This window comes from Astatotilapia calliptera, chromosome 23 (genome assembly GCF_964374335.1).
Source record: "Astatotilapia calliptera chromosome 23, fAstCal68.1, whole genome shotgun sequence".
NCBI lineage: Eukaryota > Metazoa > Chordata > Actinopteri > Cichliformes > Cichlidae > Astatotilapia > Astatotilapia calliptera.
This window is the reverse complement of record NC_137443.1, coordinates 41737063-41753402: the sequence shown is the minus strand read 5'-3', so window position 1 is coordinate 41753402 and position 16340 is coordinate 41737063. Positions and strand designations below refer to the sequence as shown.

The following is a 16340-nucleotide window of genomic DNA, read 5'->3' as shown; positions in this document are numbered from 1 at the left end:
ATGTGTCAAAACAGCTTAGATTGCTTAGATTTCACAGACTTTGGTGTGATGAGGAAAAAGAGAGCTTTCATACAAAAAAGCGGAGACCAAAACTCTTCAAGGATATTTTTATTTTTTCCGTGACGATCAAACTACAGCGGTCAACTGATGACTTCTGGTGTAGCTATTATAGCAAGTGAGTCACTGACACCAAGGAAATGACACCAACATTAGTGCCTGACACCCAGCAGGGACTTATTTTATTTGATCTATCCGCTTGATTATTTACCAAACTAACACACATTCACATAATGTGATTCCAGCATGGTGGGCCACCGACCATAAACACCTACACGAATGGAAATGTCGTTAAAAACCAAAAAACAAAACAAAACCCACAAATGAGCAGGTAACAGCACGTCATGGAAAAAATGGGCATTTACTTAATTTATGTCAGATCTCAAACTTTTTCTGGCGTGGAAAGCATTACTTTCCCTGTTTTCAGTATCACACATCAGAAAAGCCCTCAGAATTTCTTACTCGCTGATCTAATAGAAAAGGTGCCAACTGACCGTGCTGAGGTCACTGCGACTGTTTCAATCTTGTTTAATTAAATTTCTTTTTTAAAAAACAACAGCACACTTGCCCACACCTGCTCCACTATGTTACTGTTAATGTATGTAAAAAATATGAGTTCAGCTTTGACGATGAAAGGAAAACACTCACAGAACAGCATTTGTTTCCTGCTCATACAGTAGCTGCAGACTCAACACTTCATTTAATAGATATAAAAACAAACATATTTGCTTGCTGTCCACAGGGTGGCACCATTATATTACAGATGCATGTAGTACAAAAGCTGCTACAAACAGGAAGAACCTTTATGATATTATATTAGTAATAGTGGATAACATCTGATTTTACGATGAGAAGTGAGCAGGTCCACATTATATTAATCAGACTCATAAGCTTTTCTCATGTTGTCACTTTGTGCCAGTTTGTGGTTGTTTTAGTCAAATCTTTGGAGCAAATGACATTTCCTTTTTCCTTTATATAAAGATTATTCTTTTGAATGGTCAAAAACTTTTGAACAGCTCTCTGCCACAGGCTCACCTCCAGTTACAACCACCATGAGCTAATAGTTACAGTTACAACTACTTGGGTAATCTGTGCCTTATTATTTGTCCATGTGTTTATTATCAGAAACTTTTAAATAATTAACTTTATTTATTAATCTTTATCTTAAGCTTTAAATCAAGGGAGGTAGCAAGGGAGTGTGAACCTCAAGGTGTGAAACAGCTGTGTACTGCCTTATTTAACTGAGGGCCATGCTAGGCTCAGTGAGATCATGCAGGCTCCACCAAGCTGGGTTTTTCTGTTCTTTGTTTTGATTAAAGGATGTTAGCTACTGCTCACCGCTCGTCTGCAGGCTTTATTTAATGGAAAACTTCCACAACACGTTTTATTAAATTAATGTAGGTATAGGGTTACAAATTCACCCACAGGAAGTGTGATGTGGACTGGTCAACAATGAGAGACCCTGGTTTGAACCCCAGTTGACTAGAAAGGTTTTATACACCGAACATCACCCAGCAGGGCTGGTCCAGGATACCCACTATGATCTGTCTCTCTCTCTCTTTATCCACACACACACACATATATGTCTATATATGTGTGTGTGTGTATATATATATTGTTACGAAATCAGTAACAGTAATCACCCCGGTTCTTTTTATTCCTCGGGCATCCACAGACGGCACCGGACTCAGTAGTCATTTCACAAAACCTCCACTCAACATTAACTTCTCTTTGTCTTACTTTCACAGTTCAAAGTGGGGGATGGTCTCCTAGAAATCTACTCCTAAATTCATGACACACTCAGGCCTTTATTGCATAGATAGATAGATGCTTTATTGCATCCAGGGCAGTGTCAGTGTCTCTACAATAATTCTACATCCTACCTAACACAATTTTAAACTCTCAAATAAGCTATGCATATCTTCAATATATACAGGGAGTGCAGAATTATTAGGCAAATGAGTATTTTGTCCACATCATCCTCTTCATGCATGTTGTCTTACTCCAAGCTGTATAGGCTCGAAAGCCTACTACCAATTAAGCATATTAGGTGATGTGCATCTCTGTAATGAGAAGGGGTGTGGTCTAATGACATCAACACCCTATATCAGGTGTGCATAATTATGAGGCAACGTCCTTTCCTTTGGCAAAATGGGTCAAAAGAAGGACTTGACAGGCTCAGAAAAGTCAAAAATAGTGAGATATCTTGCAGAGGGATGCAGCAGTCTCAAAATTGCAAAGCTTCTGAAGCGTGATCATCGAACAATCAAGCGTTTTATTCAAAATAGTCAACAGGGTCGCAAGAAGCATGTGGAAAAACCAAGGCGCAAAATAACTGCCCATGAACTGAGAAAAGTCAAGCGTGCAGCTGCCAAGATGCCACTTGCCACCAGTTTGGCCATATTTCAGAGCTGCAAGATCACTGGAGTGCCCAAAAGCACAAGGTGTGCAATACTCAGAGACATGGCCAAGGTAAGAAAGGCTGAAAGACGACCACCACTGAACAAGACACACAAGCTGAAACGTCAAGACTGGGCCAAGAAATATCTCAAGACTGGTTTTTCTAAGGTTTTATGGACTGATGAAATGAGAGTGAGTCTTGATGGGCCAGATGGATGGGCCCGTGGCTGGATTGGTAAAGGGCAGAGAGCTCCAGTCCCACTCAGACGCCAGCAAGGTGGAGGTGGAGTATTGGTTTGGGCTGGTATCATCAAAGATGAGCTTGTGGGGCCTTTTCGGGTTGAGGATGGAGTCAAGCTCAACTCCCAGTCCTACTGCCAGTTTCTGGAAGACACCTTCTTCAAGCAGTGGTACAGGAAGAAGTCTGCATCCTTCAAGAAAAACATGATTTTCATGCAGGACAATGCTCCATCACACGCGTCCAAGTACTCCACAGCATGGCTGGCAAGAAAGGGTATAAAAGAAGAAAAACTAATGACATGGCCACCTTGTTCACCTGATCTGAACCCCATTGAGAACCTGTGGTCCATCATCAAATGTGAGATTTACAAGGAGGGAAAACAGTACACCTCTCTGAACAGTGTCTGGGAGGCTGTGGTTGCTGCTGCACGCAATGTTGATGGTGAACAGATCAAAACACGGACAGAATCCATGGATGGCAGGCTTTTGAGTGTCCTTGCAAAGAAAGGTGGCTATATTGGTCGCTGATTTGTTTTTGTTTTGTTTTTGAATGTCAGAAATGTATATTTGTGAATGTGGAGATGTTATATTGGTTTCACTGGTAAAAATAAATAATTGAAATGGGTATATATTTGTTTTTTGTTAAGTTGCCTAATAATTATGCACAGTAATAGTCACCTGCACACACAGATATCCCCCTAAAATAGCTAAAACTAAAAACAAACTAAAAACTACTTCCAAAAACATTCAGCTTTGATATTAATGAGTTTTTTGGGTTCATTGAATATATATATTTATATATATATTTATTTAAATATATATTTATTTAAATATATATATTTAAATATATATTTAAATATATATACATACATACATACATACGTCTATCTATCTATCTATCTATCTATCTATCTAGATAGATAGATAGATAGATGTATGCCAACACTTTAGAACATTTTAGTGTAATATGTAGTCTGCTGGTCCACCCTCTTGAATTGTATGGGGTCTGTGATAGACAGTCTGTCTTAAAACTAAAGAACATTTAAACTGCATGATGTAGGCCTTTAGTTAGGCCCTTTTAGTGGTTTCAATCATAACATTTTACAATTCACATAACACCTCGAGTGTGAGGTTTAACAGTGCATGGAGTCATGACTTTTGATCTGCCTAAACACTTCTTTGACACTTGGGACTCGAATATATGAGCATATACATTTGGTCTGACTGATTACACGGGGACTTGTGATGCATCAGCCCACTTTATTTTTGTAAATATATTAAGAACATTATAAAAATTGATGAAAAACATGGTCATATACATATCAGTATAACATATTTAAAACATTCAGCTGATAAGTTAATATGGTGAAAAGTTTCCAAGTGAATACACTTATTACTTTTATTTTTGGTGAGGCATAAAGACGAATACTAAGAGAAATATTCATATTCACATGACCACAATAAATCTATTCTGCTCTTAGTTTAACCAAAACACACACTTCTGTTCTTAATTTTTAATCCTTAATTCTTTTCTACAGCATTGTATTCACTGAAAACCACAATGATGTAGTTTAGTCAAGTAATTTTTCCTCAGACTTGTTATCTTTAAAGATCCTTTTAGATGCACCATGCCATCATCCCAGGGAGGGAATCGTGTTTTTTCTTTGAGAAAAAAATATTTTTATCATTTTGCTTTAATTTCAAGGTTAATTTCTTGTCCAGCATGTGGTTCAAACATGAAAATCTCCAAATCAGAACAAAGAAAAATGCACAACAGATACTAATAAAATCCTGAATTGTCGCTCTCATTAACAATATACAGCACGGACCTGCCTAGCAAAAAAGACTGAAGCTTATTTCCTCCAAAATGAAAGACCTAAACAAAAGCATTAACACATATAGCATAAACAATATTTCTTTGTGAAGGTCTGCTTACAAAACTACACATCAGGAGATGTTGTAATAAAATACATTAGTTTTACATATCACTGACAATCATAATAAGGTTTGCATTTCTGATCTAATCACTGAATGGTCGTTAAATGACCCACTTATTTAGGGTTAAATTCCTGTAATCTATAATTTTCTTTGTACATTCACAATGAACCTGACAAACATCAAAATGAAACTCTGTAGGCGTCCTGCAAACACCACGTCACCTCAGCACTCAGATTGAATGGTGTTTATATTGTATCCTGTTTCCTGTTGTCTGTCTTCAGACCACAGGCTGCATAGAAGTATGGCTCTGGGACTCTGCTGAACATGCTGTTGTTTATAGTGGTTTTGTCAAGTGGTTCTGCTGAAGGTGATGCTGTTGCTGTTCTTGATTCGTCCACTGCAAACAAAGGTCTCTGACCTGCCATCTGTTGAAATAAACATAGGCGGCAGGTCAGACCTGCAGAATCATCTTTCAGTGTTTTTAACAAGAAAAGAGCAAAACCTGCCACTGCTAAGAATATGTAAGAATATGGATTTGATGGGCCTGTGTCAGCTTAGAAAAAAGAATAAATATAAAGAATCTGATTTCCTTTGCAGCCATACTACAAAGAATGAACAATGTTGTGCCGTGCTGGAGAATTTAGCTCATCAATCAGAGCTGGCAATGGCCCCTGGATCCCAGAACTGAAGAATCGCAAAGCTCCAAGTGTATTTAATGTTAACTAATGTAATGCTAATGTAATTAAAAATGACTCTGGTGCACTATTATTTGTTAATCTTGTTTTAAGACCATCATTATTTCAGCATGTTGCCAACAAGCATTGTTTGTCAGATCTGGTTTAAGAACCATGCAGTCCAGCTACAGCAGGAATGAGACAGCAGCTAAGAGACGAGATGTCATTTAAATGTAGGGATAACAGCATAGTTTTACAGAAGAAGCAGTCGCACTCGCAGTGATGTTGTTCAAATGAGTGTCACAGCTTCCCCATATTTAAACAAAGTAACAAATGTAAGCAAATGGCATAAAATTAGAAACCCAACTTTGTTGTTTGTTTATTTAATGATGTAACATTATTATTATTATTATTATTATTATTATTATTATTATAGTTTAATGTCAAAGTGAATAATACACCCAAAAATGAATCAAGCTGGCTTACTAATAAGAAAGTATACCAACTCATTGTGCCAGAACAATCCAGCAACTTCTCAATTAAAAAATGAAGCTATGATTACCTTACATCTTATGATCAGCTGCAATTGTTTAGAGTAGCTACACAGCATTTACTTTATGTGTTAAGAAACACACCTCTCAGCTACTGTTTACATTTCTGTGCCAGGGACTGCACAGGTCCTGGTACTTCCATGTTCATTTAAACAATGTCCCGCAACATGAATAGTGAACATGAAGCTTATGCATAAGTTCAGTAAGTAACATCTGTAATCAGTTTCTCTGGGTGTTCAGTCTCTTCTGTCAATTTCAATACTGTCCTCTTTACTCTAGTCTAATCTACTTCCTGCTCGCCTTCTTTGGGCCAATCAGCCTCCAGTCTGTGTGGTTTAAATCTCTGCTCACTGTTATTCTACCTTTCAGACTGTAATTTGTGCAACCGACCTCCTCTCTATCTCCATCTCACAGACACTTCAGTCAGAGCTCCATCAAAGGTTCAGTCTTTATCTTCACCACCCCCAGCATCTAGACACTGGGGGGTCCTGTCCTAAATCCAGTCACTGCTGGGGCTCCGTTCTGTCATCAGAGTCTAATCGCCAAATTCATTCATTTCTTCATTTCAGTAAATCATGTTCAATTCTTTCAAGTGATCTCTCCTTATTGAAATCCTGCACTGTGCAACTTGAAGTTTGAAGTCACTTGAAGTGAATCATTATCTGCTGTATGTAAATATTTTGAACTGAATGCAAGTAATCTTAACCATAACCCCTAAAAAAATCAAAGTACAAATAATATAAATCTAATGGACCTAAGACTGAGCCTTGGGGAGCTCCTCAAGTAACCTACATGCACAATGAATGGTGAATGGATGGGCTGTACATGGGTGAACTAAGTCATTTACGTAAGTAAAATAGTTTTTAAGATGTTCTGCCTTAGCGCAGTGGCTTATTTTTTTAACATGAACTAAAATAATAATGATAACAGTATATAAGTAAATACCGTTTATCATATGCGTCTCTTTCGTCTGGCCCGGACACAACAAACTGTGGCAGTGACGATCACCAAAATAAGAAGACCTGATGGAGAATAACATCAATTGTATTACACATGGAAAAAATAGAGAATTCATTGGTTTTGTATGTGAAGCTTGATTTCAATGATTTTCAGAGTATAATCTGACGACTGCACAGAACATGACACGTACCTGCTCCGCCTCCTATGAAAACCCAGATGCTAATTCCAAATAATTCATTAGGAAAAGCTTTAGGAATAAAACAAGAGAATAAGAAATAGATTTTATCATGACATGAGTGTAAAATGGTCAGTGTCATAACTATTTGAATGGACAGTTGATAGAAATAATACTTACAGGGTTTTGAGCACTTTTGTGCAGCAGGGTCACTGATCTCAGAGCTGATGGAGTTTGAAACATTGCAAAAGAAGCGAGTGTTTACCACATCGTCGGTTTTCCTTGTAAGTGTCTCTCCTGATCCCTGCAGCTTGTTTTCCTCGTTAAACCATTTAAATTCCAGATTATTGTATTTCTGTTGAAGAAAAGACGATTAATGGATTTGCTAAAGTTTTAAACCTCCAAGTATAAGAGCAAGCATACTAAATATATTTTGACAGCAAATATATTTTTTTAAATTTTATTTAGTTATCCAGTGTGTGTGTGTGTGTGTGTGTGTGTTTCAGTGTCAGGATCAGAAAAAGGCTTGTAACAATCTTTCTTTTGAACTTGCAAAATTACAGCTTTACTTTAAAACTGTAGTTTATAATGTCATTTTCTTGCCTGTGTCTGTAATTAATTGAGAAAAATAAAACAAAAAGATGACTGAGAACAGTCACTACTATAGAGCTGGTTGTTTGGCAGAGAAATTCTTAACCACATCTAAGTATATTTTGCTGTAAGCAGAGTCTTCATGACGAAAGAAAATCTGTGGGAAAAGAGACTTCAGGGACTTTGAGTGTGCCATGATTAGCTCTACAATAACCTCATAGTCAAGTCAAAACATGACTGAAAGACAATTGTTGCCCACAGGTTAGAAAATAGAGATCAGTTTTGCTTTCCCTACACTCTGCCTTTATTATCATATATTGACATAATAAAAAAATGCAAATATGAGCCTAATTCATACATGCATTAAAAAAGCTGGTTCCTCAAGTGAGCACTTAATTCAATTCATAAAATGAGTTTGTCGACAGATAAACACATAATTATGCTCAGACGTATATATATGTATATATATATATATATATATATATATATATATATATATATATATATATATATATACACATCTACATCTATATATATATACATGTATATATATATAGATGTATATATATATATATGCATGTATTTATATACATGTATATATATATATATAGTGAAATCAAATGAAATGTATTCAACATTGTTCTCACCTGACTAACAGAGCACGTAAATGTAACTTCGGACTCGCCCGTACAGTTCACTGTCACGTGGGGTTTCTGCACTGAACCACAGAAGATTTGGTTGCATCAATATTAAATACACACTGATTACACAACAAAGTTATCATCTATTGGACCAAACAGGCCACAAACATTGTTTGAATCTTTGAATAGAAAAGAAGAAATGGCAAGAGAGTAACATGAAAAACTGTGCTTCAAAAGTCCTGAACTGTCACTTTCAGAATCAATCAAACATCTAAACTAAGGCAGCAGAAAAGTGTATTTCTGTCAACACAAGACAACAAACAATTCAGAAATAAATCGATTGATCAATAAATAAATCAGTAAAATTGATTTTAACCTGAAACGTTTCTTTTTTCTTGTCTTTTCTATTTCACACTCTCTACAGCAGACAGACCACACTGGACACCACAGCATAAACAACGCTTCCGTGCAAAAGTGTCTACATTGCATTGTTTGAATGACTACCGAGCGTGTAAACTGTCTGACTTCAGTGTCTGACTTCCTGCATGTCCCAGTTACTTTCAGTGACCTTTTGTGACAATATACTTGCAAAACTACAAAATCTGTGAGGAAATGTGCTTCTCTTCATATACAGATACAGTGAATTAGATACAACTCAGTGACTATCAGCTGATATTTCATAATAAATTTTGCCCTTCCTGGTCTGTAGTCACATCAGATCAGACAGTGATTTTTAATTGTTCAGGTTGATTTTTAAATAGATTTTCTTTACTTGTTTACATTTTTGTGAGCACTGAACCCAGTTTGGATGTTCAGTCTGAAGCTGATAAACGTCTATAAAATGAAACTGTAGGTGTCCTGCACACAGCGCTTCACCTCCTCACTGATGCTGCATGATTATATTATATCCTGTTTTCTTTCTTCAGACCACAGTCTGCAGAGAAGTCATGCACATCTGCACATGCACAAGTGATGCAAAGTTTTTCATCAATTGTGAGCAAAACATCTTTTGTTGTGAATATAAATTTGTATCACTTATACTTACTGGGCTTGTAGCAGTTTTGTTGAACAGGCAGACTGATCTCAAAGCTGACCGGGTTGGAAACATTGCAAGAGAAATTAGCGTTTAGCACATCTTTGGCTACTCTGGTCAGTGTCTTCCCTTTTTCTTCCAACATTTCACCATCCATTAACCATGTGATATTCTCATTCTGTGGAAGACAATGTTATTTTCAAGGAGTGTGTGTTTATTGAACTCAGGAAAAAAAAAAGAAAATATTACTGATCACGGGGCTGATAGTTTATCAGAGTCTCAGCAAGTGAACTTGAATTTAAAGAGGATCAGGAAATCTCTAGAAAAGCTATTTAGTGGATTTTGAGCCTCTTAACTAAAGTTGTGACCTGAGAAAAAGAGAACGGTCATCCACAGCAGCCTGCCATCATGATTTAACTTAACCTACCTACACTCTGGCAATCGGTAAATGGGCTGGTTCTTATTCTGATTCTCCCTTGTTGACATGTTTGACTTGTTTGAAGAATAAGAATAAGGATAAGTAAAGAAAAAAAAGAACATTTTACTTACCTGACCAACACTGCAAGTAAAATTGACATGTCCATTATCTGTACACGTCTTTGTCGTCACAGTGGGCTTCTGCACACGGTCTGAGTAAAGCAAATTAGATTATATCAACAGTATATTAGGCAAGGCTGATAACACATTAATCAAAAAAAGAACAAGAAATATTGCTGCATGAAAAATCTGAGGAGTGGTTTCAGAATATTAACGTTAATATCTTAATGTGTTTGTACATACACATTCGCCTCTGTCAGTGCGCCCCAGGGTGGCTGTGGCTACAATGTAGCTGCCATCACCAGTGTGTGAATGTGTGTGTGAATGGGTGGATGACCGGTTGTGTAAAGCGCTTTGGGGTCCTTAGGGACTTGAAAAGTGCTATATAAATACAGGCCACAATGTATTTTTACCTACCTAATACACACAAATGCACACTCTGTAAGTTTCCCCCCACATTTATTCCCTCTGTGCTGTGAACCTCTGGTCTGTATCGTCCTGACTTGTCTTTGGTGAGTTGTGTCAGCTTTAGTGATCCAGTTGAATCAACATCATCATTTTTCCCTGTGGTCACCTGTTTCTGTCTGCGATAAAAGATTACTCTTGTGTCCTTGAGCCATTTCAGCTGATCTGATTCCTTCAACTTATATCCAAGTGGCACAGTAAAGCTTGATCCTGTTGCAGCGTACACACAATCATCCTGAGAGCCTGAAAGATAAAGAAACATCTTGAGGAAAAAATAAAAATAGTCATGCTAGAAAAGTCTAGTTTTCATCAACAATCATATCTCAAGTTATCATATTTGAAGGAAATTATTATCTTCTTTTGGCTTATGAGCTAGAAAACCTTTTTAGTGAGGAAAAAGACAAAATATGATAATAAGAGGAAAGAGCAGCACAATAATCAGCAGCAGCAAATCATAACAATGATATTGGCAAAAACTGAAACAGGCTATGTTCACATAGATATATTTAATATATATATATATATATATATATATATATATATATATATATATATATAGACAAATAAACAAAACAGAAACATGGAAATCTAAAATAGTATGTGATGCTTTGGGTATTTTACAGGTGTCACGGACAACAGATAAAGTATTTGTGGAGTCTTGAAGAATTATTGTTGGAAACTGACATGTTAAAAATACTTTGAACTTTAAAAAAAACATAACCAGTAAGTTTAGAAAGAAAAGCTAAAAATATAAACACGAACACAATAATTTGTACCGTACCTGTGGAGACGATGGAGAAGCAGGAGAGCAAAAACACAACGATGGTGGCAGCAGAAGGCATCTTCTTCATTACATTCAGCTACAAAGAACAGCCGCTTTCCAGTATTGAGGTTACTTCCTGTCAGTGCACAGTAACATCACATAGTTTATGTGTGTGTGCCACCGTACATGTTTGTGTGTGCGCATGTACAGCTTTGAAAGGAAGTGATCCAAGAGGTCTCACAGTCTCACAGATAAAGAGCAAAGCAAGCAAAGCAAATGTCACACTTAGAAAACAGAGAGTGCGTCAAGTTTAAGTTTGGTTGCTCCTGCAAATATACACAAACATACTGCGTGATCTGCAGTTAGAGATATTCAACAAATAACCAACAATTCAAACGCTGAAATATTAAAAATGATGTGGTGACGAATATTTTAGAGCATAAAATGTTTTTTTTGTAATTACTTTCAAGCAAAAGTACACAAATGAGACTGAAAATGAAAATAAAGACTCCATCATCAGCTCATAAGTTTAAACATATATTTTTGTATTCTTCAGACTTTAGACATTAAGAATGAACTACTGTGAATCTAATAGGAGAAATAACGCCATATGATTTGAATTTGAGATTTCCAGTTGAACACCTGCAGCTAAAAAGGTCAAAACTCTAATCATGTTGAGGTTTAAGCATCGTACCGCTGAAGGTTTGACATGATGAAAGGTCACCGCACGCGTTTTAGCTCTCAGTCTAACATACACATGAACATACACATGAATGAGAGCTCTGCTTTTGCTTGAGTGCATGTTGTTTTTGTGCTGCCGTGCTGCCTCAGGGGAAAGTGACCCTCGTTTGCAGCTCATGGCTCATGGTTCCCTGACACCAACCTGAGCTAGCTGTAACTCTGTAGAGCTAAGACTTTTTGGTGATCTGCATTTTATCAAAAATGATTTGTCAGGTTCTCTGGAAGTGAGTGAGCATCATCAAAGTTTTTTTTTTAAATGTCTAAATGTTAATTAATTAAAATTAGGGCAATCGCTGTCCTGGATTTTAGACCCTGAATATTCTGTTTTCAGACAGGAATTGCTTTTGTTGTTCAACAGTCACTATTCTGACTGCAGTTTGTTTTTTGATAGTAACAGTTCTTGGATTTTAAATTTTCATGTTTTATTTTTGCTTTTGATCTTATGCTTCTATGTGTTTAGTCTTATGGTCATTTGTATATTCCTATTTCTGTCAGTGGTTAGAGTTATATTTCCCAAATTCCCTTCAGTTGTCAAGTTTTCTTCTTTGTCATGTGATTTTTCTCATTAGTTACTTCCAGTTTGATCATGGTAGTTCTTTCTCTCTCATGTAGTGTGTTTAACTTTGCTCCTCTTGTCTCGTTACCCTGATTTAGTTTAGATGTGTTTAGTTCCAGCTGTGTCTCAGCCCCCACTGGCCCACAGTGTGTTTGTGTGTATTTAAAGCCTCTGATTGCTTTTTACTGTTGATTGTTTTCCACGTTTGTCTTCTCTGGTGTCTCCTGGTTTAAATTTATGACTTTATCAGTCTTGGACTTCTCTGCAAAGCCTGAATAGAGTTTTGTTTTTTTGTTCATGAACTCTGTCCACAGGGTCATTGTTCACACATCACATGACACAAGAGAAAAGATTAATGATGCTTAATAACAGATTAATAACAGAATATTAGTAGTCTTTCTTTTCTTCTCCTCTCAGAAAAAAGGTGCAAGTTTCCGTCGCCACAGATGAAGTACACTTTATAACTCTGCTGAATGCTATACAGTACAGTGTATACAGTATTGCAAACTCATTATTCAAACAATCAATCAATCAATCAATCAATCAATCAATCAATCAATCAATCAATCAATCAATCAATTCAAAGGTTACTCTAAATTTTTAAAATCAGTATAAAGAAGGAGTCTTTTCACTTCCTGTTTCTCAGATGTTTTACAATAAAAGCCTTGAAGCTCAGTACGTCTCCAGTCCCCATCAGCAGTCTCTGTTTTTTTGTCGGGTCCCACTGCTAAATCCCTCACCCTGCTACACTGCAAAGCAAAACTTCAGTTTCAGTCTGACTTTGAATTCAAAATGAAGGTTTCTGTGCACAAATGCAAGAAGACACAACTGTGATTTAAACAGACGGTAAATATTTGTATGCTAATTATGTCGTAAACAAACTGCAGATCTGTGAGTTGAAATATGTTTACTCTCTAAGGCTATAGGAGTTTATCTACCTGTAGATGTTTAACAATAAGATACAAATACACAAATGGGCAATGAAGTACCACTTGTGTCGTGTGGTTTAACACCTCTCTGCAGATACTGATCACACAGGAAGAAGCAGGAAGCACACTGAAGTAGTGTGTCCTTTAAAAAAGGGGGGTTTCATATCATATAGCAGCTCCGGTCTTCTTATGGCCTTGGTTTTAGTACCTTAAACTTGTTCCTCCATCTGTCTGTGTTTGCATGCCCATTACACAGGATGTGACAGCCTCACTATGGTGCTCTGAAACATTTCCAGTGACTTGCACCACACAACTCTGGTCTTTCCAAGTTGCAGCACTATGATTGTCTGTGAAAACAAGTCTCCATCCACTGAGGGATGGCAAAATGGAGACACCTTTCATATCTGAGTTTGTGCAGATATACAACCAAAGACTTAATTTGTGTCGCAGCCTCAGGAGGAAAGGCCTTTTCTCTCAATAGCTTCAAGTCAAGTTGTTCAAGCTGACATCCTTCACAAAGTTATAAAAACTCTGTAGTTCATCAAACGATCTGCTGTACCCAGTGTGGAGCAACGTCCTGTAAGCCTGGCTTCTAAATAACATAACTTTGCAGTTCTTTAAAATATTGTTTTCCATCTTTTCTATATGGTAAACTGTATTATGTACATCAGTACACTATTGCCATACTGTTTATTCAAATTCATCTTCAAAGAGGTCACCTGACAACATTTAGTGTAGCTATTATTGTAAATGAGTCACAGTTAATAACAGGTTTAGTGATTAACATGTCATGGACACTCTGCTACTGAACTGTTTTGGGGTAACAATTTGTGTTTCTGATGTATTTCTATTTCTTTTTATCGATTCAATTATTCTCCAACATGTTGAGTCACTGTCCACAAGCACGCTGATGACGGCAGAAGCCGCAGAAGCCAGCAGCACGTTATCTGATGTCAGAAAAGCAAAAAGTTCACGCCCCTCAGTTTTTAAAGTAATCAGGATTTTTTTTACTTACTTGTCTATTTGAAACGGTGCCAACTGAAAATCCTTGTGTCCTCTCTGCTGAGTGATTCTGACCCACAGTTTCAGTCTTTTTCAAACCCCCCTCTTCCCCTTTTTTGTTTGCCTTGACAGCAAGACTCTCTCTCTTTTGTGTGGTAGAGTTTCCAAATGTGGTCTAGTGTAACACTATTAATGGACACGTATGAAGCTTCCAGAATGAAAAAGAAACGGGTTCCCAGAACCCAGTAGTTGGAGCAAATAGTTGGTTAATGGGGATGTTTTGCAAAATAATAACTTAATTTGCTTCTTCAAAAGCTCAAAATTACATTCAGTAAAACTACAAAATGATATAAAAAAGGTACCTTACACTACTCACACTTGTTCACAGGGTGGCGCCATTGCATTACATATGTGTGAAACTGGAAGAACCCTTATTGCATTATAACTGTAATACTCCATGAAATATGAATTTATAGAAATATACTGTATGTGAGCAGCTGGATGACCAACAGTAAAATGACTTAACCTCCTGTAATAAGACACAAGTACAATCACATCATATTTCATATATAAGACATATTTTTGATGAATTTTGTTTATTAAATGAAATTATTTTGTGATTATACTCACATCAGTCATGATTGTGAAGTTGTTGATTTTAAGTTACAAGACTAAAAAGTAGAATTTATGTATGTAAAAGAAGAACAGGGATGAAAGCAGCTCCTGGGCATTATTAATTCAATCTGAGTATGTGGTTGATTGATTGATTGTCACAAAAAACACTGGCTTCTTCTTTGAGTCCTGATGTGATATTGTGATGGAGCGAGTTTGTGGCAGCAGCAGAACAAACAAACATCACATTGTACTGTTAAATGATTTCTCTCGGTGGGTGTCTCTGCCAAGGCTGCCCTTATCTGTGTATCAGCCAATCAGAGTATTTCAGGTGAGCTCATCATCGTATCAAAATCCTTTAAATAGCTGCAGTCATACATTTCATCTGGTCTGTCTCAAACCAAATGGTCCTCGCTCTTGTTTCTATTCTGCAGATGGCAGGACTTTTGATCTGACGCATAGTCTGAGTGCGTGACGTAAACAACAACAAAGATATTGTCTGTCATCCTGAGAGTTTTTAAATTAGAAATAAGAATCACATGAATCACATGAGAAATTACATCTGTTATGCTACAAAAGTCCTCTTACAGCCAAGATGAACCTGCCCAGCAGAAACTGCAGATATTTTCCTTCAAAATGAAAGATTTAAAAGTCAAAGCCTGTCTGAAGCCTGGATGACGGGATAATGATTGTCTCTCTCTCCAGACCAGTTTCCACAGAAGTCAGGCTCTAGTTTTATTTGTGTAGCTGACCAACTGCTGCTGCTGCTGTTGTCTCTGTTCCTGACTGGCTCAAAGGAAACTCCTCCTTGTCTATTAAAATAAGCACAGACAGGTTGCACCTGGATAATTACAACCATTCCTTACATGAAATTACTGCACCCAATCTGTGCATGATATTTAGTTTCTGTGTTAAGAAATAGAAATGTAACCGTTTGTATTACATTTCTGTGCCCCATAGACTGCATGGATACAGAAATACAGATTTTATAACTAAGAGAACAATGACCCTGTAACCCTATAATTAAAAAAATAATCACAACACAGCCAAATTAATAATTTGAAATTAAACATTAAGAATCTCACACATAAATAAGTGTTAGGTATTAAATGGGAAAAATTATCCAAAGAAAAAGGTAGAAACTGTGTTTGTTCCCCCCAACATTTAAATAATTTAATTATAAATAATTTAATTAAATGGTCCTAACAATGAGCCTTGATTGCTCCACAAGTAACCTTTACGTACTGCACAATAGTGACTGGGAGGTTATGAGAGACATCAAGTGTAACATAAACTGGCCTTGAGCTTCTACCTGAGATCAGAGGTTTTTATTTTAAAAATAAATTATAATAATATCAATCGTAATATAAATAAATGCAAACATACATAAATAATAAATCTTACCTCTTATTGCATATTTATTTTTCTGTGTGAGGTTTTTCTGAGTTGCACAAACAATGACAGTGAGGAGCAAC

General features: G+C 36.7%; 1 protein-coding gene across 1 annotated transcript; it reads right to left on the bottom strand.

Annotated features, from left to right (window-relative positions):
• Positions 1–3937: 3937 nt before the first annotated feature.
• LOC145424288 (SLAM family member 7-like) lies at positions 3938–11208 on the bottom strand. The gene is made up of 9 exons (XM_080297491.1): positions 11044–11208; positions 10215–10505; positions 9810–9889; positions 9273–9438; positions 8234–8304; positions 7176–7350; positions 7011–7067; positions 6806–6882; positions 3938–5060 (listed from the first exon to the last, which is right to left on the bottom strand). Exons 1-8 carry the CDS (start codon positions 11111–11113, stop codon positions 6812–6814), a joined length of 981 nt encoding a protein of 326 aa, XP_080153617.1. The 5' UTR covers positions 11114–11208; the 3' UTR covers positions 3938–5060; positions 6806–6811.
• Positions 11209–16340: the final 5132 nt, after the last annotated feature.